The sequence below is a fragment of the Colletotrichum aenigma genome, assembly GCF_013390185.1.
Source record: "Colletotrichum aenigma strain Cg56 chromosome Unknown KSG_Cg56_contig07, whole genome shotgun sequence".
In the NCBI taxonomy this organism is placed as follows: Eukaryota; Fungi; Ascomycota; class Sordariomycetes; order Glomerellales; family Glomerellaceae; genus Colletotrichum; species Colletotrichum aenigma.
In genome coordinates this window covers 3,697,659-3,724,924 of record NW_023500913.1, presented here as the reverse complement: position 1 = coordinate 3,724,924, position 27,266 = coordinate 3,697,659, and the positions used below count along the sequence as shown (strand labels likewise).

General features: G+C 52.7%; 8 protein-coding genes across 8 annotated transcripts; 7 read left to right on the top strand and 1 right to left on the bottom strand.

Moving 5' to 3' along the window:
- Window positions 1-3,086: 3,086 nt before the first annotated feature.
- xyn1-1 (Endo-1,4-beta-xylanase 1) lies at window positions 3,087-4,501 on the top strand (the record flags this gene model as incomplete). The annotated part of the gene is made up of 4 exons (XM_037326515.1): window positions 3,087-3,338; window positions 3,404-3,459; window positions 3,512-3,760; window positions 3,820-4,501. The coding sequence occupies 4 exons, from the start codon at window positions 3,087-3,089 to the stop codon at window positions 4,499-4,501; spliced, it is 1,239 nt and encodes a 412-aa protein (XP_037175654.1).
- A 1,621-nt stretch (window positions 4,502-6,122) lies between these two features.
- ADH7-1 (NADP-dependent alcohol dehydrogenase 7) lies at window positions 6,123-7,348 on the top strand (the record flags this gene model as incomplete). Its single annotated transcript, XM_037326514.1, has 3 exons — window positions 6,123-6,309; window positions 6,394-7,042; window positions 7,096-7,348. The coding sequence occupies 3 exons, from the start codon at window positions 6,123-6,125 to the stop codon at window positions 7,346-7,348; spliced, it is 1,089 nt and encodes a 362-aa protein (XP_037175190.1).
- A 1,496-nt stretch (window positions 7,349-8,844) lies between these two features.
- Window positions 8,845-9,673, top strand: CGCA056_v011267 (uncharacterized protein; the record flags this gene model as incomplete). The annotated part of the gene is made up of 5 exons (XM_037326513.1): window positions 8,845-8,892; window positions 8,943-9,265; window positions 9,322-9,343; window positions 9,396-9,425; window positions 9,491-9,673. The coding sequence occupies 5 exons, from the start codon at window positions 8,845-8,847 to the stop codon at window positions 9,671-9,673; spliced, it is 606 nt and encodes a 201-aa protein (XP_037174983.1).
- Window positions 9,674-10,382: 709 nt separating this feature from the next.
- Window positions 10,383-11,818, bottom strand: dotB (Dothistromin biosynthesis peroxidase dotB; the record flags this gene model as incomplete). Its single annotated transcript, XM_037326512.1, has 3 exons — window positions 10,383-10,713; window positions 10,777-10,951; window positions 11,008-11,818. 3 exons carry the CDS (start codon window positions 11,816-11,818, stop codon window positions 10,383-10,385), a joined length of 1,317 nt encoding a protein of 438 aa, XP_037174984.1.
- Window positions 11,819-13,683: 1,865 nt separating this feature from the next.
- Window positions 13,684-15,306, top strand: CGCA056_v011265 (uncharacterized protein; the record flags this gene model as incomplete). The annotated part of the gene is made up of 6 exons (XM_037326511.1): window positions 13,684-13,797; window positions 13,850-13,985; window positions 14,040-14,261; window positions 14,317-14,384; window positions 14,437-14,819; window positions 14,871-15,306. 6 exons carry the CDS (start codon window positions 13,684-13,686, stop codon window positions 15,304-15,306), a joined length of 1,359 nt encoding a protein of 452 aa, XP_037174981.1.
- Window positions 15,307-16,892: 1,586 nt separating this feature from the next.
- betA-1 (Oxygen-dependent choline dehydrogenase) lies at window positions 16,893-19,101 on the top strand (the record flags this gene model as incomplete). The annotated part of the gene is made up of 4 exons (XM_037326510.1): window positions 16,893-16,951; window positions 17,010-17,426; window positions 17,483-17,975; window positions 18,031-19,101. The coding sequence occupies 4 exons, from the start codon at window positions 16,893-16,895 to the stop codon at window positions 19,099-19,101; spliced, it is 2,040 nt and encodes a 679-aa protein (XP_037174982.1).
- A 3,519-nt stretch (window positions 19,102-22,620) lies between these two features.
- bglG-0 (putative beta-glucosidase G) lies at window positions 22,621-25,121 on the top strand (the record flags this gene model as incomplete). The annotated part of the gene is made up of 2 exons (XM_037326509.1): window positions 22,621-22,789; window positions 22,843-25,121. 2 exons carry the CDS (start codon window positions 22,621-22,623, stop codon window positions 25,119-25,121), a joined length of 2,448 nt encoding a protein of 815 aa, XP_037174985.1.
- Window positions 25,122-25,939: 818 nt separating this feature from the next.
- Window positions 25,940-26,961, top strand: CGCA056_v011262 (Fumagillin beta-trans-bergamotene synthase; the record flags this gene model as incomplete). The annotated part of the gene is made up of 2 exons (XM_037326508.1): window positions 25,940-26,035; window positions 26,086-26,961. The coding sequence occupies 2 exons, from the start codon at window positions 25,940-25,942 to the stop codon at window positions 26,959-26,961; spliced, it is 972 nt and encodes a 323-aa protein (XP_037174986.1).
- Window positions 26,962-27,266: the final 305 nt, after the last annotated feature.

Sequence of the window (27,266 nt, the reverse complement as noted above, 5' to 3'; positions counted from 1 at the left end):
AGATTTGGATGGCCTGGATTGGATCGTTTAGGCGGGAGGATGTTGGGCTTGGGGTCGGGAGGGGAGGATCTATCCCGATTGAGACATTGATCATTGGAGCTTTCAAGCCACCGTTGGACACGTGCCTGTGTCTCGGAGCTTTTGTCCCTAAGCCAGACTGGGGGTAGCGCAAGGGAGCTTGTTGATGAGGCAATCATGAGCAAAGTCGAGGCAGAAAGAGGCGCATTTGTGAAATCCGTTTTGTCTAAGTATTTCCCTTGCCTTTATTCTAAGATAACACCAAACGCTGAAAAAGTTCCGTATGTACAACATGGCAATTTTCTGGCCTTCACCACTCCTCGGGTTTCCATAATGAGCCAAACATTAGGCCAGATGATCTCTCTTATTGTAAAAAGCCCCGCTGGGTGGGCTCGAAACTTCCTCAACATTAGGCTAGATCATCAGGATGCCGTTTTCATCGACGATTTCTTCCATGATTGATATTTCTTCGGTTGTCGACGTCCAATACCCACCAGGGGAGTAAGGGGGAGGAGCCGTTGCTCTGGGTAGGGGAGACGGCGAACTCGGTTCTGAGGAAGTCTCTCTTCTCAAATGCGCCCTGACAGCCACACGTCGCGTGCGTCGCGGAGAGCGCTGCGGGCGCATGGGAGCGCCGGGAGGGGTGGATGGGTATGCATAGTAGGCGAGAGGTCTGATGGCTCCAGTGTCTATTATTTCAGTCAGGCTCACCTGCGAGCCGTCCGAATCTGATCTTGGGCTTGGGGGCTGTACTTCCGGGTCCTGAGCAACAGGGCCAGGGTCGTTACCGGCTGGGGAGTTGGAGGTGATGACTACCTGACCATCTGCGTTCCGAAGAACTTCAATCGAGCCATCTGAAAGGAGCATTTCGTAGTTGCTCACTCTGATGATGGCCGGCTTACTCTGATCTCGAGAGCCTTCCTGGGGGTTGCCGACCGTCACTGTAAGAGAAAGACAACCCGAAGAACTCGACCATGACTGGAACACATCAGAGGAAATAGACGGCGGCCGGGCTGAAGACGCTGGACGACTCCGAGGTCGTGGAACCTCCGGAGCGGTTCGTCTAGGTGGTGTCATTATGAGTGGCATCTGCAGCAGATTGTTGACCTTGGGCCCGAAAGCGGCTGAAGATATTTGTGAATGTGAACTTAGAAGGAGCTTGTGGTGATTCGCGGCCCCTACGACGCAAGCAAAGACTGAGCAGAGATGGATCAAGCCATGATAAGTAAACTAATCATATAGCCTCTGGTACCAATCCAGCTGTTTCTAGACTATGACCAAAGTCCATTCACTGTAGCTTCGCGTTGAATTGTGTAGGTACACGACCTCTCCAGCATCGTCTGAGTCCATCCAAGCGTGTTTGTCCTCGGCTTTAAAACAGGAACAATGTCTGGATACATCTGGTCGTTTAAGAGAAACCCTTTGAACACGAGGTGTTAAGGCGATCCATTCCGTTGTTACCAGACATCATCCTTTCTTTGTGTGCCTCTCAACGACATGTGTTTGTGGACCATGTTCTCTGTCCAGCGCGATCGTGAACCTGCGGATCTTCAGCGGCATGGTGAACTCATATCAACAACTCGAAAGCGGGTCGGTTAGCTCAGTTGGTTAGAGCGTGGTACTAATATATCATCTGATGTGTTCAGTAATGCCAAGGCCGGGAGTTCAAGCCTCCCACTGATCATAATCTTTTGCTCTTTAGCAGGATTAAGCTAATTTTTATCTTCGGTATGATAGACATAGTGGGCGATCGCATTTTTGCTTCTGTCCTATGGTGGGATCAACACTTTTTCGGTTATGCACATAGCAAAGGGTCTTGAGTGGGCCCCGAGGCCTCCGCCCGGATGCGAATGAAAAAGACTTCTCGTGAAGTTGAGTAATCATTATTGACGATAGCACGTATTGTCTGGCCAACAACAGTGGCTTGAATCTGAAAAATGCTAGAGCGCAGACTCGAGACGTCTTCAGCATGTCACTTTGAGTAGACATCACCAGTTTAACTCTTCCACGATTTAGGGCCGGTAGGAAGAGCGAGAAAAAAAGAAAAAAAGACTGAAGAGGCCCACTCCTATCGGCCGAACACCCACATCCGGCAGTCGGTACATCGCAGCTAGTCTCCGTGCCCTTGAAGACGGTGGTGCGCAACCTTCTCGGCGTCCCGGCAGCAAGTCTCGGCCAGCTACTGCAGTGCTACGTCGACGGCGTAGACAACAAGAGTTGTTTAGGCTAAAACCATCTTGCGGCCATTGGAGCATGTGTTGGAACCTGGAAGTCTGACAGATACCCAATACCGCGGAGCCCTGGCGTCTGGGTGCCGATACTTTAAAACTCATTAAACCAAGCACCCCTAAAATCCGAAATGCAGTGCTCTAGCGCTGTATTAACTGGTGGAAATACGCGCGACCCTGGGTTCCGGGTTCGCAAAGTACAAACAGACACGCGATGACGCGCCACCATCCTCTGTGCAGCTTTCTTCTTCCTCAGCCTCCCTCGCACTCAAATCAAACTGCTTGCTAATGGCGCAAGCTTCGCAGATGGCGCCGGTCTTACCCACCGTACCTGACGCGCTAATCCAGGCACAGAAATTCTCGGAAGACCCTCCGCGCGCCAAGTCAGTTGGGGCCAGACTTGGCCACGGCGCGCGACGCTGTTTCTCCGCATGATCCCTAAGTTGCGAAAGCTCGGGCAAGACACATGCAGAGATCTGGTGATGGCGCGTACCAGCAAGTGGATCACCAAGCCGGATGAATGGGTAAAATGACACTAGCGCAGATCTAGCCTGCAGAAGCGAAGCTGTCACGATAATCGTCCAATGTGTCTTTCACTGACGGGAACTGATTCCACCGGCCCGTCGACGCATCCCCACGTGGGAGATTTGGAGATCTAGCCCACCAACCGGCTGGAATGCTCATTGAAGCCGTCGAAAATGCGACCCTCCCCCACATCTCTGAAAGGCTGCTCTTGGTGATGATCGTCTATAAGTTGAACTGCTTTCGCATTCTCGGAATGTTGTTGCGGCCAACAGTTTACCAGACCGTCTTCTCTTGATCTCGACAGCAGGCACAGACATGTATGCCAAGACTCTTCTCGTGCTGGTGTTGGGCTCCGGCCTTGCCTCTGCTCAGCTGAACACTCTGGCCGTGAGAGCGGGCCTGAAGTATTTCGGAACGGCGGTCAACGAGCAACGAGTTACGGATACGACGTATATGGCCATCGTGAACAACACGGCTGAGTTCGGCTCCGTGGTACCCGAGAATGGACAGAAGTGGGCATACACCGAGCCTAGCCAGAACACATTCTCGTACACGTCGGGCGATATCGTGAGTTGAACAGGACTGATGGGAAGACCAAAGAATCATTTCGCCTGAACCGAATGTCTTGACAGGTCCCGAACATTGCTAAGGCCAATGGCCAAATCCTGAGATGTCACACCCTTACTTGGTACGGTTCCCGAGCTATGTTTGGCGTTGGCTGCCACTAACAACAGCTTTAGGCACTCTCAGCTCCCCAACTGGGTGTCAAGCGGATCATGGACGGCCGCAACTCTCACAGCAGTTATCCAGACGCACATTTCTAATGTCATGAAGCACTACCTGGGACAGTGCTACGCCTGGGATGTCGTCAACGAGGCAGCTGCAGATGATGGCACGTGGCGTGCGAGCGTCTTCTACAACACTTTGGGCACCGACTACCTCCCCATCTCTTTCAGAGCTGCCCGGGCTGCCGACCCCAACACCAAGTTGTGAGTACTTGTCTTAAGTGATGCGATATGTGAAGCCACATCATTCTGACCCGCAATAGGTACTTGAACGACTACAACCTCGAGTACAACGGCGCCAAGACGGACCGCGTCTACGAGGCGGCCACCATCGTCCAGAACGCCGGAGCTCCCATTGATGGCGTCGGATTTCAAGGTCATCTCATCGTCGGCAGCACGCCCGGCCGCTCTGCCCTCGCGACCGCTCTCCGCCGCTTCACCGCCCTTGGCCTCGAGGTCGCATACACCGAGCTCGACATCCGTCATTCCAGCCTGCCGGCCTCCAGCGCCGCCCTTGTGACCCAGGGCAACGACTTTGCAAACGTTGTCGGGTCTTGCGTTGATGTCGACGGCTGTGTCGGAGTCACGATCTGGGGCTTCACAGACAAGTACAGCTGGATTCCCGACACCTTCAGCGGCCAGGGCGACGCTCTCCTCTGGGACGCCAACTACGCCAAGAAACCCGCGTACACGTCCGTCTCTTCGGTCCTTGCTGCTGCTGCCACTGGCGGTGCTGGCACGACTGTACCCCCGACCACGACAACCCGTACCTCGACCTTGGTCACCTCGACGACATCATCTCGCGCGACCACGACGACTGCGGCATCAGGCTCGGAGCAAGTCCGCTGGGGGCAGTGCGGAGGTAGCGGATGGACTGGGCCTACCAAGTGTGCCAGCCCCTATGTTTGCACCTTTGTGAACGACTGGTACTCTCAGTGCTTGTAAAATGATGACGGATGATGGTTGAATACGGGCATCTGTTTAACCCAAATGGCAGGCTTGCTGGTCTCAATGGTCAGGATGGTGCTGTCCCAAAATTTCTACATATCTAACCTTCTTGCACATAGCTTTCGTCCCGCTAGCAAATACTCCGGTCGGCGTTTTTCGACGTCGCAAAGTCTTCAATTGACTAAAAAGTGCCGAGACGTGACGTCGTGGTTCCTGACAAATAGTCCGTTAGCTTCCAGCAGTTTGCCGATCAAGCGGTGATGGCACCGGAGCAAACTCCGTCAATGCTTCGCCGGACGGAGACGGTCCACGGCATTGGCGTTCTAGACCGCGATTCCCCGTACTCCAGTTCACCCAGTATTTGAGTCTCCAAGGAGACGAACCAAACAAAGAAGCGGATCCTCAGTCCGTCTGACAACTGTCATCAGGCGGAGCGGAGTTTTTCATTGTCTTTATCTGAGTGCCTCGGCTGCGAGACGCAGATTTGCGAAGCCTATCTCCGGGGCCGCCAAGCCGTTTTGGGTGGGATAGTGCCAGGAGACAGAAGACTTTGGAATCTTAGAGCGGTACCTGCCTCACCGCTGATTGCATGCGGATCAACAAAGTCATGCGGTCATATCCCCGAAGTCAGCCATCGGCTTCGCCTATCGCCGATGCCAAAGAGGATTAGTAACAATCACCGAAGCGAGGTAAGACAGTGAGGGGTTGGTTTCCACTGGAAATGCTAAATGTGGCGATGAGATCTAATGACAAGTCGCGCCGTCACACGGGACGATCGGCAATAAGCACCTTACATGGACGCAACGAAGCTAGAAGCTAATCAGAAACATCGTCTTCCATGTCAGCAAGTCGCAGCAAGTCGCAGCAAGTCGCGCTGCAGCTCTCCCTCTACGTCCGTCTGCGCCGTATTCTTGCAGCTCGTCCCGCTGTAGCCAGCATGCCAGCTGAGTTGTTCCAAGAAAAAAAATGCCGAACCTTATCTGACTCGTGCATACTGCAAGCTGGGGGGATTTTAAGCGGACTTTTGGAGCTAGGCCGGGGAAACAACAAGGGAGAAGCTTCCAATGGCAGCGCTGATAACAGCCCACACTCAATCTCTTTCTCTTTTGTGTCATCATACCCAATGAACGAAGCTAGCGGCGTTGCTGGCACGGCGGGCCCCTAGCTTGAAGCTTGGATCATGATACTTTTCCCACCAGAACCGCGCACCAGAGTCAAGCTCGAACCCAACCTGCGGCATTGACGGCCGCCCCATGCGGCGGCAGTGTCCCCCGTAACCGTGCCGGCGCTGAAGCTGTGTCGAAGAGGCATAGTGCCGTCTTAAGTCCAGCTAGCAGCAATCCTAACTCCGGCCTTGCTGCCGTCTTGATGACATTATGAACAAAAATGGGGCACTGGCTCGCGGAAACCGTGAAGATGCCGTCATTGAACCCAATTCCGGTCGAGAGCTGGAACTGTATATAGCTTGCCCCATGCTCGCTCCATTCACTGTCTTGAATTCGTAATCCCAATCGCATCTACGAACCCACAAGCTCACAATTCAGCATACGTATCGAGCAAGAAGATAGCATCACCACACCAACTCCGCGAGTCAGAACACCCAAAGACAACAATCAACATGTCCGACATCAAGTTTGAGGGATGGCTGGGCCACAGCCCCGACAGCGTGAACGGAAAGATGGAATGGGGTGCTTTCGAGCCCAAGAAGTGGACTGAGGACGATGTCGATATCGAGATTTCCCATTGCGGTATCTGCGGTTCCGACCTTCACATGCTGCGCTCGGGCTGGGCCGAGACCCCTTATCGTGAGTTTCTCGTCGTGTTTTACCCCGCCTGCTCAGACCCCTCTCTTTCGAAAAATGCCGCGTACTAACCTTGCCGCCAAACAGCCTGCTGCGTCGGCCACGAGATTGTCGGCAAGGCTGTCCGCGTCGGCAAGAACGTCAAGGACATCTCTATCGGCGACCGCGTCGGTGTCGGTGCCCAGGCCCGCTCCTGCATGAAGTCCGACTGCCCCGAGTGCTCGATCGGACGCGAGAACTACTGCGGTCGTGCCAACGTTAGCACCTACGGCTCCGTGTACCCCGATGGCGAGGGCAAGTCCTACGGAGGCTATGCCGATTACAACCGAACGAACGGCCACTTTGTGATCAAGATCCCCGAGGGATTGCCCTCTGAGGATGCCGCGCCTATGCTGTGCGGTGGTATCACCGTCTTTTCCCCGTTGAAGAACAATGGTTGCGGACCCGGCAAGACGGTTGGTATTGTCGGTGTTGGTGGCCTGGGTCATTTCGGTGTTCTCTTCGCCAAGGCTTTGGGTGCGGACAAGGTTGTTGGTATCTCCAGAAAGGCTTCTAAAAAGGACGAGGTCCTTAAGCTTGGCGCCGATGAGTACATTGCTACCGACGATGACGCGGACTGGTCGAAGAAGTACGCCCGCAGCCTCGACCTGATTGTCTGCACGGTTTCTAGCGACAAGATGCCCCTCCAGCAGTACTTGAGACTGCTCAAGGTCTACGGCACCTTCATCCAGGTTGGGTAAGTTATCCTTGTTTGCGCCCATGCCGGACGAATGCTAATTGCCGTCTTAGTGCTCCTGATGGAGGCAACCTTCCCGCTATTAACGCTTTCACCCTGCTCGCCAGCGGTATCAAGGTTGGTGGCAGCGGTATCGGTTCGCCTTCCGATATCCGTGAGATGTTGGATCTCGCCGTCGAGAAGAAGGTTAAGCCCTGGGTCCAGAAGCGCCCGCTCAAGGACGCAAACCAGGCTATTGTTGATATGGAGGCTGGTCACGCACGTTACAGATACGTTCTCGTCAACGAGAAGCACGCCAAGTTGTAAAGTACTATGTACAAGAAGATTGACGAAGTAGACGATGACAAGCGAATGATGAATGTGTTTTGAAATACTTGGTTGCGTTTGTCCCCTAATTTGGAACAAACAGACACTGTTATTTGCCGTCCTTTTCCGAGCTGCAGATAGTGTGCTCTTCCATCTCACCTTACTCCGCCAACCCACATGGTAATATGTGGCCCCGATGGGGTTGGTCCCCGTCGACATTGGATGTAGACGATGCTTGACACAAACCCAATCAACAAGAGATAATTCCTATTGTATGGCTATGTACGGCGCTACAAGCGGTAATTGGGCTTCGATGATGGTTCCGCCTCGTATTTTCTGTCACAAATATCCATGAGATCGCCAAGTGGCTGGTAATGGATTTTCGACGATGGCTTTAGCTGACTGAATGCTTGCTTGTTTCACAAACGCATCTCATCTCTTTGTTCTCAATTGATTTGATTGCAACATCTTGAGTCTGCATGCCGTTTGTGATCAAGTTTGTACTCTCACTTTGATAAGGGCACCGTGATAAACAGGGGTGGACAGACAAACTGTTGGTCAGTGATTGCAGCCTACAAATGCATGAGAGACTCCCATCTCAACTGCAAGATTATTGGCTAAAGTCCGTGCGTTTGTTGGTTCTGATACGAGCAGTCCACTTGCTGAAGCCCAGAGAACAAGACCAGGAAGTGGTCAAAGGATCTGCTGTATATCATCTTCAAAGACCAACGGAGTGAGGTGGAATCTCGCGCCGAGCCGAAATATGGTGCACATGACCTAGGTCTTCTGATTTGTTTCTAAGAGAAAATGCCGCCTCGACGAAGATTGACTGCAGCGCTATGCTTGGTTTCCGATTTGAACAAGTATCAAGCTAGCTCTTTTCCCGTCACGTACAGTCATGCTTACCAAATGCTGGCCGTAAGGACGTATCGCGTATTGATCTGGAAAGTGGACAAACCATGGCGTCAACAAAATTGCAATTGAGCAGTCGAAATGTAGTTGCATGTCCCCATAGAGCTCAACTGTGATGTTGTTGGTTTTGTTTTATTTGTTTGTCACCACCGTATTTCGATGGACCTGTGCTACCACACAAACCTGTCGACCGGTTGATCCGAGGATACTCGTGATGGAATGTTTGTTTCTCCACAATGCTGCCCTTCCCCATCGTATCTGCAGTCTGGTCATGGTCTGAGACTTCATGGCAATTGGCAACGGAGCAGCTGCTTCTTTCCAAGAAACGTCTAGACAGTAGACTCGACAATCAGGCAGAGGTCGGGTATTGAGCTCAAGCACATGGCGCACTTGGAGATGAACTGCCCCTGCACACGGTCCGGTATGAACGCATCGTTTCTTGGCTACGCAACGAAATATATATTGGAAGCCTCTTCTCCACCTACTTCATACCCTCCACATCTACATCTTCTTCAGAGTCCAACATTCCTTTTTTGCACACCGACAGTACTGAAATCGCCTCACACCATCGATTCTCTTTCACCATGCGCTTGGCCAACTTCATCGCTCTTTCCGCCCCCTTGGCGTTCATGGTAGGAATACCTGTCTGTGCGGCGTGACGGTCCTGACTGATTATTTATAGGCCCAAGCCCTCAAGGCTCCCATTGAAGGGTACGATGTCTGGGAGCCCGAATGGGATATTGATGGTGAACACTTCAACGGCTCTGTCCAAGAAGTTGTTCGTCAGCTTGAGGCCTTGAGACCTGAGATGGTACACGCTTTGCACCTTGAAGCAAACTATTCTTCTGTTCTGGCCAACGATCCGACGGATCCGTTGCCTCTGGGAGACTTTGACGTTCAGTGTCAGAAACTACACGAAGCAAGTGTGTCAGCATGGTGGGAAGGTGTCAAGTACTTGCGCAAGGTTCCCGGCAAACCCGTGGGAGGTCCTGGTCCGGGAAGCTGGTAAGTAGAGTGTCTCATTCAATACGGCGTTCAACATCACTAACTCCCATCGACAGTGGCCGTGTCAGTTGCTCCTGGGTAAGTAATGATTGTGACTGTTGAGAATGTTCGTCCACTAAAGCCTTCTCAGAACATGGGTATCTGGTTCTGCAATGATGATGTAAGAATCAAAATCCCCCCCTCAATCTGATATCATATGCAGCAGCCCTAACACCTCTGCCACAGACAAAGCAGAAGGTTCTTGATACCTATCGCCACATTGCCGATGGCGCAGAAGCTGCCTACTGGAAGTGCACTGGGCCGCCGTACTTCGAATACTTGGCCAGTGGGCAAGCCTTTCACAAAACCGACAAATGGAATGTTATGGCTCAAGCTGTCGACACCGGGGATGAGAGCCAACGGTGCTGAGCGCCACCACGGACGTTTTCAACTCTGGTTTGTCCTGTGTCGGCGATCGAGGAGGCTTAGTTGGAATAGACGACCAGGAATTGGGGTGAACGATGACCGCACTATGAAATGCTGATAGGTGGCTTTAATTTCTCCGCCCCTTGTTCTCTGCCTTCGGTCTGAGCAAGAAGGCGTCTTTTTAACGTATCTTTGTGACGTATTTTTGTGTTGAGAAATGTATTTAGATTGCATAAAACTTACAAGTAAGCTGTTTTCGAATTCGGGTTCTGCGACGAGTCCGACGATACTCGCCAAGTTGAATAGACATGACACTAATACAATGACTGCTTATATCATTGGTGTATTCTGGCAGCCTAGTATCTGAGGTATACGGTGGTAGCTTTATCGAGACTCGTAAATAATACGGCCCTTAACTACAAGATTGTACCATTGAAACATGGTTCATTCTTACCACTATTTCCTTCTTTGTTGTTTGATGCTCCTAACAAAGTCTCAGAACCAACAAATGGAGTCAAAGATATACATGTGCCAGAGTCGAAGAGTTTTAGCCAGGTTTGAAGCTGTTGAGAATTAGATAATTAAGAATACAAGTGGCAAGTCGGCGCTCCATCATTATTTGTGGTATCAGTACGTCTCTGCATCTGAATCCGGCATCGTGAGATCGCAAGCATCAGCACTGACTCGGCAGTGACATTGCGTCTTCTGAAAATCAGAGTACATTTCCTGAGAGCTTAGCACCAGGGTACTGATCCTTGATGCCATCCTCAAAACTCTGCCCACCAACCATCATGTCCTTGAAAGCGGGGCAGGCAAGGTTCAATACCGCCGCGCCAACAGCGTCCGTCACAAGCTTGAGGGGGACCTCGATGATAGAGAACAGAGTAGACAAGGAGTTAGGCGATGCGGTCTTGAGAATCTCGAAGACGAAGCACAAAAGGTTGTTGTTCTCCAGCAGCTTCGTGAGATTGAGCACTCCGCCTGTCAGGTCTCCAAGGTTGACTCCAGCAAAGCTGTTGACTTCACCCATGTTGCCGCCGATGCTGTAGTACTCACGTTAGCAGATGACTTCAAGACATGTGTGTACGTCTGTCAGATTTGTATACCTTCCGAGCTCGGGGTACTTCAGAACCCAAGAAACGAGGTCAAGGTTAAGTTGAACCAGACCGTAGTCAACAGGCGTACGATACCAGTTATCGGGAATTCTCTCCCAGCCCTTGTTGTACGTCAGGTTGCCCTCTTCGCCCTGAACAGCGAAGAAGCTCTTCAGAGTTTCCTTGTCTGAACAGCATCAGCATTCTTCGATTGTATACTTCGTGAGCTCCCGCGATACTTACTCAACAAACCAGTGGGGTTCTCAGCTGAATGGTTGGCGAACATGCGGCATGCAAAGAGATAACCGGCATTACGTGCAATCATGCCGGTAAAGGGGCCGTAGTAGAAGTTGGGGTTGGTCGCAATAGTCTCGTTGAAGCGCGCAGCAGCACGAGCGCCGAAGACGTCGAAGTTGTAGTCGCCCTCCCCTGAAGACATATTGTAGAAAGTCTGGAACTGGTCCATGACCATTGTCGTGGCATCGCCAGTCATGTACAAGTCGCCTCTGGTAAGAGACGAGTCTCCCTCGATGATGTTGTGAGAGCCGTTGAGACCTCTGGGCGTGCCGAGAAGTCCAAGAACGTTGCCCAGAATGTTTTGGGAACCACTAGACTCGTATCCGATAGAGAAGCCCGGGTTCAGGGACAGAGGGTTTCCAACGAAAACAGTGCCCATCACTGCCAAAATGGAGGCGATATCGATACCCATGCCGAAGATTGTGTTGATCCCCGCGGTAACCTCCACCAAACTCGTAACTCCGTTGCGTGCGATGTAGCCGTGGTTCGCCAGAGCGTTCAGACCCGGACACGGTCCTCGTTGGTCGCCATTCTCGAAATCGGGAGCAATGAACTCGTGGTCGCCAGTAACATCGATCGGAGCTGTCAATGGGTCGAACAATAATCTCTTCTTGTGAACTTCGTGGAATGCGCCGGCCAACTTGTCGGAAAGTCTGGAAGCAACGGCATCTGAGATTGGCCCGTTCATGTAAGCCGGGAAAGCTTGGACGCCGCTGCTAAGGCAGGGCAAAAGAGAAAGGAAGTAATGCGACTTCATGGTGTCGTGACTATGAAAGGAACGTGAGAAGCGAAAGTGTTGGTTTGTTAACGAGTGACGTATGATAATGATGGCATCCGCAAGATGTCATAACCCTCCGGAAAGGTAAAAAGATTGGAAATCGAAACAATCTTCTTGGTCGTTCCTTTTAGAAACGGCATCGACGGCTCAGGTGCCGAGGTTCCCGGTAAGTGCAAAATCTGTGAACCTAGGTTTCTCCTAGGATAGGAAAAGAGCGACACACAGTGACGAGGAACGAGGCCGTGTTTCCCACTCTCATTCTCGTGGGAAGTAAAGATCGCCAGCACAAGAGATCCTCAAATCGCAGGCCTCTTGATTGGTCATTTCCAAGCCCATGGCACAAGTCATTGTTCAGTCTGTGCAAAAGATGCACTAGGCCTGTTGCTCAGACGGACCCCGGTACAAAACCCCAGGACCCTAGAAAGCTGTCAGCCTGTCAACGTAACCTTGTAATAACCTAACGAACCTCCTTTTTCCTATCGGGCAATGCCAATGTCACAATCTTGGCTCAGCGTCGATCTGCAATCAAATTCCCCGATGACCCCATTTTCGAACTTTGTAGCCCCCAAAGTTCGACGGTGTCACCGGCGGTGCAGTCAGAAAGTTTCGCAAGCCGTTGTGAAAGGATAAAAAACAAGATCGTTATGAAGCTGTCGATCAACCTGCAGAAGCGCTGATCCAAGGGCGGAAGCGGCGTCTTCTTCCCGGCCGTCCTGGTCGTTCCCCAAAGCAGGGCACATCGCTGCAGCCCCTGCAGGATGCAGCCTCTCCAACCAACCTGGTCCCAGTACCATGGCACGGAACACGAAAGCTCGAGCAAACAACATACAATGGTTCACGAACTGTGAACATCGGGGCTGAAACTTCCGCACGGCGAATAACCTTTGGGTTTGATAAAAAGGCTCGGAGTTTATGCGACTTCATTTCTGTCAACGTTCAATTAATACGGCGTGTTATTTCTTTCAACCCTGAGACCGCCGTACGCGACAATCGCCCAAGAAAAGCGGCGGTTCGTTCGGCAAGGGGTATTCAGATGAGGTGGGTCTCTACGACATCCACAGCTCTGGGGCTCGCGACATCGCCCATTTTCATTGAGCACAACCCACAATCCGGACAGCCCTCTGTGGACTTTTTCGACTCTTTGAGATACGAGGCTCCTGACCAGTTGCCGGCTCCAGTACCCAAAGCGGGCACGTGGCTAGGCGGCAGGGCTCCGAAACACTACCTGGTCAATCTGACTGATGATGAGCTCGCTAGTCTGGTGCCCCTTGGCTGCTCATGTTGCAATGCTGTTCGATTTGGGAAACTTGCTCTCATGGAATACAATTCTGGCGAGATCCGTTCCTTCTTTTGAAATTCGTTCGAGATTTCCAAAGAGTCGCATTCTCAGAAAACCCACTAGGGCGCATATAGGCGACTTACAGGGAGTTGCATGGATAACACAGGCCGGAATTGTGATTTTCGACAGAGAATCGCAGAGGGGCCGATTCCACCGCCTTTTCCGCCCACTGAGGAGGCCTGCCGAACCAACGATTTGGATGAACATGCAATTGCCTTGATCAAACCCTGTTCCCTACCAACATACTGGAACCAGCCTGGGCCAATCTTCGTCGAAACGGGAAGCCTTTGGGGGCTAGGATGGCTTGGCCTTACGCCTCTCGCCTCGTCGGCAGATAGAAAGGATGCCCCGGATGGGGATTTCCTTCCGGGAAAAGCGAAGTTGAATAAACAACTGACATCGCCTGGTATTCAACACATGGTTTTTTGATCACCATTCCCTCCTTTCATTTTCTTCTTGTTCTTCGTATTCTTGTCTGTTCTTATCTTTTGGTGAAGACGTGAAGATGAGATTCCTTACATTTGCTGCGCTGGTTGCATTCGGCGTCCAGGTGGTAGTGGGGGCGACCACCACCACCACCTCGGCGGCAGCGTCCACGGAGACACCTCCCTTATGCGGTGTATGTTTCCTTCGCGAAAGATGTCGATCGTGCAATGACTGATATGCCTTAGCTGGAATGCATCCAACAAGAAACACTGCAGTCGACGTGCTCACTCACGAATGCCACCTGTATCTGTACCAACGTTGAGTTGAATGCGAAGATCTCGCTCTGCGTGCATGAGAGCTGTACGGTACGAGAGGCACTGCGTAAGTCATTTTCCAGTCTTTTTTTAATGATCATGCATCACTAACATCTTCCAGTTGTGCAAAGTTACTCAAAACACACATGTAATGCGCCATCAAGAGACCGAACGAAAGAAGTATGGGTCATTGGTGTCGTGTTCCTCGTACTAGGGCTTTTGGGCTTCGGTTTGAGAGTGATGGCCAGACTATGCCTCGGTGCCCAGACATGGGGACCTGATGACTGGGTAATGTTGATTGCTGTGGGCATGATGATACCCCTCAACGCATTGTCCATTCCCAGTAAGTCACGAACAGCAAACAGCCGCGGTTGAAGCACACACTAACAGCCACTTAGTTTCACAAGTAGCTCTTGGGAAAGACATGTGGAATGTCAGTCCCGATGACGTGACGAAGTTCCTCTACGTGAGCATATCTTCTGTTTGCGTTACAATTTCATGACTGACATAGTGTTCAGCTGTTTTATTGGGACGAGTTGCTTTACCTGGGAGCATTGCCAGTCACCAAGATCTCGATCTTGCTATTCTATCTCAAGATCTTTCCCCGCAGGGAGATCAGAATTGCGACATACGTTATGATCGGACTCAATGTGGCGTACTTTGTTGTCTTCGAGCTGATTTCGATCTTCCAATGCCGGCCTATCGATGGTGCATGGAGGGCATGGGACGGAGAGTACCAGGCCAAGTGCAACAACATCAACATTCAGGGATGGGCAGCGGCAGTCTTCAACATCCTTCTTGATCTCGGTACCATGATCCTCCCTCTGGGTGAACTTTACAAGCTCTCCATGTCCATGAAAAAGAAGATCCAGATCATGCTCATGTTCAGCGTCGGTTTTTTGTAAGTCGTTTCCTTCGCAGCTTTGTCTTTTCCAGATCTAACATCAAGCAGTGTTACCATTGTCAGTGTTGTCAGACTGCAGTCTCTGGCTAGCTATGCCACCACCAGCAACGTCACCCAGGATTATGTGGAGGTCGGCTACTGGAGTACCATCGAGGTCCCAGTCGGCATCATCTGCGCATGCATGCCCGCGATTCGCTCGTTGTTCAGTCTGGTCTTCCCCAAGGTTTTCGGTACTACGCAGCAAAAGTCCAACTACGCCAATCTCTCGGGTTCAAACCAGAAGCCTCTGTCAAGTTCGAACAAACTTTCTTCGAAAGCCTCCTCTCTCAAGGCGATCCGAGTCAAGAAGGAGTTCACCATCAGGTCAAAACGTGGAGACGACGCGTCCTTCATCGAGCTCAACCACACACCATTCACGAATGAACACTCATCATCACGCCCATCATCCGACAGAAAGTTGGCCACGCCACATGAATCTGTGTAGATGGTTCGATTCTTGTTCCTTTGTTTTTTTGGCCACATATCATTATGGCTCCAGGCTGGAAGGAGAGAGCCCACGAAAAAGTACTTCCGTTAATGTAATTATAGACATCATGAGCGTTATTTTGAGATACCACATAGTAGACTAGTAATCAGTCGTTATCGACATCATCCACGCTTCCAGTGCAGTACATTATCGGAGTCTCCCCTGTCACCGAATCCGTACCCCTTGCTCCCTCTTGCAAACCAAACCTGTCCAGATCGGTATACCACATCGTCATCTGCAGGTCCGATGAGGTCCGCGGACGCCAGGTTCCTCCAAGAGATGCAAGGCAGGTAACATCCGACAGGATCGGGTTCTTCGAGATTTGATGTCGTCCAGTGAGGCCTCGTTGGAAGGATGCCCACCAAGTGGGGACCTGTCAACTGGGCCAGTGGGGGAAAAGCCGTTGCATCAGCCTAGCAAGGATGCTGTCAGGGGTCTCCTCAACAAGTGCCGATCTTAACTGTCTTAAACGCTTGGGCTCTCAGACTCTTCACCTCTTTTTATCAACCCTGGCAAAAGCTGAGTGAGACCCTCTATCTCTTACCTTTTGCAGAGTTGCGATGATTTCTCGAAGGTTCAACTGGCCTGTCGTGGGGGCCACGTCCAGTGCTACCACATTTTTCAGGCCCTGTCTGTGTGATTTTCTCTGTTATTACGATCGGCTCCAACGCCATCCGCTCGCATGCAGACTGGAGTGAAGTTCTGCCCAAGTCGGCATGAGTCAACCTCCCTGTATCGTCGAGCAAGCGGCACTTCGCAGCCCCTAATGGATGTGAATGGACTGACTTATGCCGATTATCGTGAGACAAAGTCCTTAGATAATCGGCTTGGCTTCAGTTTTCGGGCTAAACGGGTTGTTGGACGCGTCCGAAAGTCAGTATCAGACCACGCTGATGGCTGTCAAAGATTAGCGCATAATATTATCCGATGATAACTCATGATACAGCAACTGGGGTGCCGAACAGAGTTGTTTCTCAGGATCCCGTCTGTTTTAGCGCAAGCCGCTTTCGTCGGCGACGACGAAACGCTCATCTCGCCTTTCACAAACCCCTGTGTCATTATGAAAGGGTCCACCAAAATGAGGGAACGGGGGAGGCGGCCTCGTGGCGAGACGCAATCTCGACCTCAGAGAATGCCGCAATCCCGCAGACCAGAGATGGCGGTGGAGAACCCTGTCCACGCAACAGCCGCAACTCAGGAAAGATCGACTTGCACTCCTGGCAGGAAAAATGGAACTCGCGGCCACTACCCCTTTTGAATTGTCGTATCGGACTGTTGCAACGACCACCAACACGCCTAGCGCAACTGGACATCTTAGGGGCAAGGCTGAAAGGACCTCGGCATGCCGCTTGGCAGATTCCTTTAAGCTTCAAGGAGTTTGCTTCGTTTTCTCTTCGGATCGTCTCGAAGCAGTTTTGAAGTAGCTGTCGGTCTAGTAACCTCGAGTCATCGATCGTCAGTCAAGCTGCAGATGACTTGTTGAGAGTCATTCATTCTTTTTCCAAGGCCCACCTATTGTCACTCATTTATACCCGCGACTCACGATGCGCGCCACACTCGCTCTCACATTCGTTTCATTACTGGCCGATTCGGCCTCTGCTTTGTAAGGCAGTGCTATACTGGCGTTGGTGATATTTCATAGCTGACTTTGTGTGACGCAGTGCGGTTCCTTGGAGGGCACCCAAGAACCAGGCTCGCCATGATCCCTTTATCGGCAGGCGTGCTGACAACGGCACCCTCGATGACTATGACTATGTCGTCGTTGGATCTGGCCCTGGTGGTGGCCCGGTGGCTGCTAACCTCGCCATTGCTGGCTACAAGGTGCTCCTGATCGATGCCGGTGGTGACTCTGGTGATAGCTGGACGGAGAAGGTCCCGGCCATGCATCTCATGTCGACCGAATTCGAGGACACCAGGTGGAACTACTTCGTCAACCACTACCCCGATCTCGAGCAGCAGAAGCGCGATTCGAAGATGACGTATCAGATGCCTGATGGCAGCTTCTACGTTGGTCTCGAGCCCCCTGCTGAGGCTGACCCTCTCGGAGTCTGGTATCCTCGCACAGGAACCCTGGGCGGGTATGTCGAAAGGAGATCTTTAAAATGGAGAGAATGAGATGGCTAATCAATTGCAGCTGCTCTCGCCACAACGCTCTCATCAGTATCACAGCCCACGACTCCGACTGGAACAACATCGCCACTCTCACCGGTGACGATTCCTGGAGCGCAACGAACATGAGAGAGCACTTCAAGAAGATTGAGAACGCTCAGTACCTGCCTAACAGCGTTATCGGCCATGGCTTCTCTGGCTGGCTCGGTCTTTCTCTGACCTCGCTGTCCCTTGTCGTTGAGGATCAGAAGCTCTTGTCCTTGATCATTGCCGCCGGAACCGCCATGGGCAAGTCTATCCTCACCGCTCTCGTCAGCACCGTTGTTGGACTTGGCCAGGTGTTGCTTCGTGATATCAACGCTCCCGGCCAGGCTAGCCAGACTGGTCTCTACCAGGTTCCTCTGGCCATGACCGACTCTATTCGTGGCGGTCCTCGCGATCTTATCTTGAACACTGCCAACGCCGTCAACTCAGATGGCTCCCGCAAGTATCATCTTGACGTCAAGCTCAACACCCTGGTAAATATCTTACCATGACCGGGCATCTGCTTTGGCCATGCTAATATTCGAATAGGTTACCAAGATCAACTTCGACCAGAGTGGCGACAAGCCCCGTGCTACCGGCGTTGATTTCATGGAGGGCGCCAGCCTGTACCGTGCTGACCCCCGTTCCGGATCGGCCACCTCGACTGGTAGCGGCAGTGTTAGTGCTAAGAAGGAGGTGATCATCTCTGCGGGTGCCTTTAACACCCCTCAGCTTCTGAAGCTCAGCGGTGTTGGTCCCAAGAAGGAGCTTGAGTCTTTCAACATCACCACTATCGTCGACCTTCCCGGTGTCGGAACCAACATGCAGGATCGCTATGAGGCTACCGTGATCGGCAAGACCACCAGCGACTTCGTCATCACTTCTAAGTGCACCTTTGGAGAGACCTCTCCTGATCCTTGCCTCGAGCAGTACCAGAAGGGTCTCGAGCCCATCAGCAAGGGAGTCTACGCCACCAACGGGATCGCCATCGCCATCATTCTTAAGTCTTCCGTCGCCGAGGATGAGCCCGATCTGCTTGTTTCTGGTGCCCCCGCGAAGTTCAAGGGCTACTTCCCCGGCTACGCCTCCGACTCTCTCGCTGACGCCCAGCACTGGGCTTGGATCGTCTTGAAGGCCCACAGCCGCAACAACGCCGGAACCGTCACTCTAAAGTCGACTGATCCCCGTGACATGCCCCTCATCAACTTCAACTACTACGACTCGGGAGTCAACAGTGCTGGTGAGGCCGACAAGGATCTCCAGGCCACCTACGAGGGCTTCGAGTTCGGTCGCCGCGCGTTCTCTGACCTGATTCCCCTTGACGGAAGCTTTCCTGAGGTCTGGCCTGGAACCAACGTTACCAGCGAGGATGCCACTAAGCAGTTCCTCAAGGATGAGACATGGGGACACCACGCCTCGTGCACCTGCCCCATCGGACCTGACAGCGACCCCAATGCCGTCCTCGACTCTGAGTTCAAGGTTCGCGGCACTGAGGGACTGAGAGTTGTCGATGCCAGTGTCTTCCCCAAGATCCCTGGTTTCTACATTGCCTTGCCCCTGTACATTGTCTCTGAAAAGGCCAGCGAGGTCATCATCAAGGCCGCTGAGAGCTCTGCTTGAAGGGCTACCTCATAGTCCAATCCAGCGATCCAGCATGTCTGTTCTTGAGCGATTACATAGTAATACCTTGCCGAAAACGCATATTAATTCACATCAAATATTTGAGGTCTCCGACCTTGGCCAATATTTTCTGATGACAATGAGGTCAACACCAGCCGTGAAACACTTTTTGCTTCAATGTTGTATTGAAGGGTCGTTCAGTTTCTTCGTAGATAAATCGCAGGATTCGGAATATTGGGCCACGTTGTTCTTTGCCATTGATATTTCGAGAAATACGTTCTTCAACGTTCAAAGTGTGTGTATCAAGACCTCTGTCATTGCGGTCTTGATATCATTTAGAATGAAAAAGTAGATTACGTTAGGAGAATGTTTACTATTCGTTCACACGCAAACGATCGATCAGTTTCAATGTAGAGCTATCAAATCAACAACGTAGCACTCCAACCAGCCGCCCCTGGCTCTGACACCCTGAACAAGCCATCCCGGCTCCTTTTGATCATACATGGAGAGTGACATCTCGCCAATCTGATTCAATGCTACAATACTTCACCTACTTAGTTATGGGTTATTGTCGACAGGAAGTGGTCCTTTGGATATTCTGCCCAGGTCCCCAACCTCCATGGGTCGGGGGGTTCCAGTGAACGTGACACTAAGGAATCACGTGTAAGTACAAAAATTACAAAGGCCCTTACGCAAAGACACTGCCATTACAATAAGACAACTGCTAATGAAATATGCCTGACGCCGTTAGGCTATTCGTTGAAACGTGGCCAAATGATCAAACATGCACCCGCCATGCAGCTAAACACGGGAACCTACAGGAAACGATGCTAATTGGCTCTCTTTACCATCTACGCAGATCCAGATCCTAGAGATCTGAGATCACACCGTTCGCCAGACCAATGACAAGAAGAATCAATGTTTCAATGGCCAACCAAGTATATGGACCTGTGTTGAATGCCAGATGGATGTTGGCTATTATGTCTGAGACACGTCAAGCTTAAAAAGCGGAGTTGATCGAATCTGCACTCCTACTGTAACGGTGGCAAACTGTCCGTGCTGTGCATCGAGCCCCGATCATAAGATCGGAATACAACAGTACAGTTTCCTCAGAGATCCGTGTCAACCACTTCAGTTTGAATGAACCATGCTAGAAATTTAAAAAAGAACATTTTTGATAACGGAAAGCTGAACGTGTAAGAGCATCATCCCATGGTAATAACTATTGCCGAGGTTGTAACCGGCATCGCGATGTGGGGGAAACACCCAGGGCTAGCGTCTGGTACGAAAATTGCGCAACATTGAGCAAGGCGAGAATGAAGTCCGAACAAAGGACTGCGTTCGATCGTTTGGCTCGATATCTGGGGAATCAACTAATACCTCATAGCACTAGACTAGCATCATGAATGTAGTACTTGATGATAATCCCAAGGCAACTTGAAGCGCATCTTCGACGTCTGCACCTCACTTGCCATGCCGCCGAGTTTAGGCCGGCTGAAAAGCGGGAAGTCATGATCAAACCGGGAAAGCAATCAGGCTGGAATTGTCGGGTCTTTCCCAAAGTCCGGGAATAAACAGACGATTGATCACGAACAGCTGAAGAGCCGTTGTGGTGGAAATGGCAAATCCACAATTCCATCATGCGACCAGCGCCAATACCCGAGGTTAACTGGCCCGGCGAATGTTCACAAAGCCGAAAACTTCCATTTCCACAACGTGAGCCCTCACCTCATGTTTTGCTCACGAGCTCAAGAAAAACTTCAAAGGGCTGACAAACCCTCTCCGCTAAAAGAAAATGGGGTTCTCCAAAGCTCTCCAATTGTTGTATGGGTCAACTCCACAAAACTCAAGTGCTTCCCCATGGGAGTGGTCTGCTTGAACTGCTTGATGGGGGCCTAATAACCCACAAATTCCTCTTTACGGTTCTAATTGCCGCTATTCTCTCCGCGTGGTATTAACATGACGTATCCTCGTCACGAGACCTGCCACACCGCGAAAGCATTACCCTTCTCAACCTGTCCCCGTCACGCGTTCCCCGATTTCCCGATTCCTGGAAACAGGCAAGGAGGGAGGGACAAGAGCGCCCAAGGCCGCTCCCTGCGCCAATCGGACGATCCGTTGCCCAAAGTGCCGGTGTTCTGCCGCCGGCAGGCTGTTTGTAGGCGCAGTTCAGCTTTTCCATTACATATCAGATGCGGAAATGCACCCCGCAGGTCATAAACATTGGGGTAGTAGCATGACGGGTGGCCCAAGGACGACAGAACAGGGCCGATTACATGTGCGGGGAAAACTGGGGATGGCATATTGTTTTCCTCCGGTTTGGGTCGACCAGTTCCACGGCTTTGGCCCCGGACACCGTCTTGTTCCCCAAAACATGCTACTCCAACCGCCATCACGAGAAATTTTCTGTGAAGAGTCCTGCACTCCGGTCCTGCTAGTGTCGGCGCAATGTCGGACCTCCACACGAAGCCTTGCCCACTTCAATTTTCTTCGACGGCGGGGGCGGGGAGGGGAGGGGAGGCTGGGTTTAAGGTCGGGACCCGGTCGATGGCCACACGCACGAAAAACAAGCTTGCTGAATTCTCCAGGTTTCCAAGCTGTCACCCGATCCGCCTTCCCCACAGCAACGGCTCGTGTTCCTTGTCACTCGCAGCGGCATTTCTCCGGAATTTTCAACTTCTAGTGCTGCGACGGAAGCCCCGACATGACAGCGCCAAGCACCGATACGGTCTTTGCTACTACTCGGACAGCATGTCAAACTACTGCGATTCCGCGGGTTTAGGCGTGGAACGCAGTTTTGAAGTCCGATTGTTGGCCGCAGCCTCGAGCGGTGCATGCCTAGTAAAGCCTTCTTGAGCAGATCTCTTTCTAGAAGGACCAATGACTCAATATTGTCTCGTTACGGCTGAGGCTACACCTTGATCACTAGTCATGGCCGGTATTGGATCTCCACACCCCATATGACGATGTGTGGTCACCAGCATCGAGAACCAGGGGCTCGGCAGCATTCCGCCTCCCCCACGTGTGGGAAGGCTGGCCGGTCTGTTCCGTTTCTCTGGCTACTGGGTAATCTACGGGTAGTAGCACTCTCCGAACTTCATCTAGAATCCCACCTTGGCCCTTCGGGTGACGACCGGTGTGGGGCCGACTTCCGTGCCATGACGACTTGGATTACCAATGAGGCCTCGATCACGCTGCTTTCACCGACCTTTGCAGTCCCCCGCGCGGGGCCCGGTGATGTGGGAAGGAAGGTCCATGTCGTCGGCCTTGTCCTCGGAGGGGCCATATTAAACTCGGATGATGGATAGGGCGAGGGCAGGCAACAGTAGGGTGGTATGGTTCGGATCCCTGCCCCCCCGCGGGTCGCGGGTCTGATGGAAAATTGGGAAATCACGATGAACTGACGTCGGGAGCCGTGGGAGCAGACGAGGATGTATAAAGAGAGTCATGTAACCCCGTGAGATGAGGCTCTTGGATCTTCAGCACAAGCGCCAGACCTCAACTCAAAGGGTTTTCAAGATGACCGCCGCTCTGTCTCTCATCCTTTCCGGCCTTCTGCTGGCTCCGGCCGTCAATGGCCAGGCCTACGACGCCGGCGAACGCGGCGAAGACGCCTTCGAATACGTTCAGCCTCTGAACACCACCATTCTCGGTCCCTATGGCCACTCTCCGGCCGTATACCCCTCTCGTGAGTATCTCTCAGAACCTTATCGCAAGAGCGTCTGCTAAGAAAATGTTCAGCCAACACCACCGGTAACGGTTGGGAGGATGCTTTGGCTAAGGCCAAGGCTTTCGTCAACGAGTTGACCATTGAGGAGAAGGCCGACATGGTCACCGGTCAGCCTGGACCTTGCGTCGGTAACATCGTCGCTGTCCCCCGCCTCGGCTTCAACGGTCTCTGCCTTCAGGATGGACCCCTTTCCATCCGTGTAGCCGATTACGCCAGTGTCTTCTCCGCAGGTGTTTCTGCCGCAGCCACCTGGGACAAGGACATTCTATACGAGAGAGGTTTCGCCATGGGCAAGGAGTTCAAGGCCAAGGGTGCCCACGTCGCCCTTTCCCCCGTCGCCGGACCTCTCGGCCGCTCTGCCTACTCCGGTAGAAACTGGGAGGGCTTCTCCCCCGACCCCTACCTCACCGGTATCGCCATGTACCAGACCATCACTGGTCACCAGGACGCCGGAGTCCAGGCTACTGCTAAGCACTGGATCGGAAACGAGCAGGAGACCATGAGAAACCCCACCTTCGACCCCAACGGCACCGACACCGACATCACCGTCCAGGCTCTGTCTTCCAACATCGACGACCGCACCATCCACGAGCTCTACATGTGGCCCTTTGCCAACGCCGTCAAGGCTAAGGCTGCCTCCTTCATGTGCTCTTACCAGCGCATCAACGGCTCCTACGGCTGCCAGAACTCCAAGTCCCTGAACGGTCTCCTGAAGACCGAGCTTGGCTTCGAGGGATACGTCATGAGTGATTGGGGTGCTACCCACACTGGTGTTGCTGCCATTGAGGCCGGTTTGGATATGGACATGCCCGGTGGTCTCGGATCTTACGGCCAGGCCTGGGCTTCCGGCTCTTTCTTCGGCGGAAACGTTACCCTCGCTGTCAACAACGGCACCCTCGACGTTGCCCGCGTCGACGACATGATCCTCCGTATCATGACTCCCTACTTCTGGCTCGGCCAGGACAAGGACTTCCCCTCCATCGACCCCTCCAGCGGTGACCTCAACACCTTCTCCCCCAAGTCCACCTGGGTCCGCGAGTTCAACCTGACCGGCGAGCGCAGCCGTGACGTCCGCGACAACCACGGCGAGATCATCCGCAAGCACGGTGCTGCCGCCTCCATTCTCCTCAAGAACGAGAACAAGGCCCTCCCCCTCAAGGCCCCCAAGTCCATCGCCGTCTTCGGAAACGACGCCGGTGAGGACACCCAGGGCTTCTACAACCAGAAGGACTTCGAGTACGGCACCCTCGTTGCCGGCGGTGGTTCCGGAACTGGCCGTCTTACCTACCTCGTCTCTCCTCTTGAGGCCATCAAGGCTCGCGCGGCTCAGGATGGTGCTCTTGTCCAGCAGTGGCTCAACAACACCCTCATCATCAACTCCAACATGAGCGATCTCTGGATCCCCAAAACCCCTGAGGTCTGCCTCGTCTTCCTCAAGACCTGGGCTGAGGAGGCCGCTGACCGCCAGCACCTCGACGTCGACTGGAACGGTAACGATGTCGTTGAGGCCGTTGCCAAGGACTGCAACAACACCATTGTCATCACCCACTCTTCCGGTATCAACACCCTTCCCTGGGCTGACCACCCCAACGTCACTGCCATCCTCGCCAACCACTACCCCGGCCAGGAGAGCGGCAACTCTCTGATCGATGTTCTCTACGGCGACGTCAACCCCTCTGGTCGTCTTCCTTACACCATCGCCCTGAACGGCACCGACTACAACGCGCCCCCCACTACTGCCATCAACACCACCGGCGAGTACGACTGGCAGAGCTGGTACGACGAGAAGCTCGAGATCGACTACCGCTACTTCGACGCCAAAAACATCACCGTCCGCTACGAGTTTGGCTTCGGTCTCAGCTACACCACCTTCGAGCTCGCCGACTTCGCCGCCGAGGCCGTCGCCGACAACATCACCTCTGCCCCCGAGGAGCGCCCCGTCGAGCCCGGTGGCAACCCCGCCCTCTGGGAGACCATCTTCAACGCCACCGTCACCGTCTCCAACTCCGGCGACTTCGAGGGCGCCGCCGTGCCCCAGCTCTACGTCAGCTTCCCCGCCGACACCACCCCCGCCGGCACTCCTCCCAAGCAGCTCCGCGGCTTCGAGAAGGTGCCCCTTGCCGTCGGCGCGAGCAAGACCATCGGCTTCGAGCTGATGCGCCGTGACCTCAGCTACTGGGACGTTGTCTCCCAGCAGTGGGTTATCCCCGCTGGCGAGTTCACCCTCAGCGTCGGCTGGAGCAGCAGAGACCTGAAGGCTTCCACCACCATCACTCCCGTGCAAGCGTAAGATTTCCGTAATGTACTGTGTGGAAGGAATCACGACGCATGATTTACGACTTTGAATAGTATTAGTAATGTCTGGATAGCAGTGAAATAAACACCTTTTCAGTTACAATGTTCTCTGATGATGATGATTATGTGGCTCGTGCGAGCGGTCCGGTTGTGGTTGAGTTGATGTAGTCTGAGAGACGGGGAGCGCCGGGTGCGCCGGCCGGCATTCATGGGCAGAAATTATCCATAACGGAGACAGCTGGCATTTGGGGCTCCGTTGAATCTTGTGTGCGGTAGCTTGCCGAATATCAAGAGAGACATTGTCCATCACAGATCAAGCTATACGGTCCCAAAGTCTAGCCCATGCAAGAAAATGTGATGTCGTCCGTAATATTTGGGTTGGTCCTTCCAATCAGTCATGACCTCTCGGAAGGTCAAAAGAAGTAACCAGAAAGTGCCTTTCTAACATTCGCAAGCCCAGCACGAAGGAGAAGGCTTTAATCTAGACTTTCCCTTAGGGTTTCGGGTCCGCTCCAGATGACCGGCTGAGAACCAAAGTCCGTCCTCCACGTTCCGCTTTTGAACTCCGAACGATGAGGCTCAGTAAGCTTGAAAGTTCAGACGATGTCGTCACAATTTCCATATCAGTCTCTTTGGCCGATGTCGTTCGTAGCTTCAATGCGGACTTCCCCAAACCCTCGGTAAGAAGGCTTAAATCATAAATACTCATAATGCGACCCGGGCCACGCATCGAGGCGCCGGTAAACGCTGCGAAACCGATGCAACCTGACTGATCATCTTCCTCTTTGCGCATTCTTGTTGATTTCAGTCAATATGTCGGCTCAGGAGGATCGTGTGCTGCTGGAAAAGCCGTTGGACCAGTCTGTGCCAATGTCAGAATCATCGGATTCATCCACGTGCGGGTGTCGGGTAAGATCCTTCCCGTCAATGAGCTAGCGGCTATCACTAACGCTATGAAGGGTCGACGCGCAGGATTCCATCTGAAAACGCTGTACCTATTCACCAGAAGCGACATCAAAACTGTTCTAGTACCTCAAATCATTTTTCTCGTGGCCGCAGTCCTCGGCCATGAAACACTCACGACGATTCAAAGTCCGACTGCCTATGAGGCGTTGCAAAGGTTACCCCTCTCGGTGTTCTGGATATGGGGGAACCTCATCGTCTGCGGCATCTCGAACCAGCGTCTCCCGGAATCCGTCGTTGAGGACGAGCTGAACAAACCCTGGCGGCCTATCGCTGCGAAAAGACTGACGCCAGATCAAGCACAGAAGTTGCTACTCACTATCATTCCCTTGGTGATGGGTATGAGTCTGTTCATCGGTGGCTTCACGCCGTCGGTGACGATGATGGCTCTACTATGGACGTACAACGATCTCGACGGCAGCAGTATCAATATCTGGTCGCGCAACCTGATAAACACTGGAGGAATCATGTGCTTCAGCGCGGGATCGTTGGAGGTTATCTCGGGCGGCCAGCTCCTGCCCAAAGCTTGGATTTGGATCGGGTTAACAGGAGCCGCCATCGCAACCACCGTACAGGCTCTCGACTTTCCTGACATGGAAGGCGACAGGGCCAGAGGACGACAGACCATCCCACTGGTCTACGGAGAGAAGGCGTCCCGCGTAGGACTGGCTGCTGCAGTGCTGATGTGGTCGGCGGTGTCCCCATACTTTTGGAATCTCGGTCTGGTTGGATGGGCGGTGCCGATGGGGTTTGGGTCTGTCATGGCGGTTCTGACGGTCGCGAGAAGAGACGAGAAGTGTGACAAGATTGTGGCGAAGTTATGGTGTTTTTGGATGTCTACGTTGTATGTTCTACCTCTTTTTGTTGCATGAAGCGGGAATTTCTCATGGTTTGGAGCAAGCGTTGCATGGGGGTTCGAGACCGACTTTGAAGGCCTCAAGTGCGGCACACAGGAAGCACATGGGCTTGCGTTCGTTTATGGTTTGATGTCGGGTATACCCAATAGATTTCCCGTTCTTTCCTTCGATCGAAATGTTAGCATTACAGTGAGGCGCGAGCAGGCAACATCTTTGAGGATTTAGCAGATGGATAGGCTTCATGCAGTTCTTGCGGCTCTCAGGCTTGACACGTTTGTCATCCAAGGTACAGAACCTCGTCGTCGGTGTGATGGGGATCA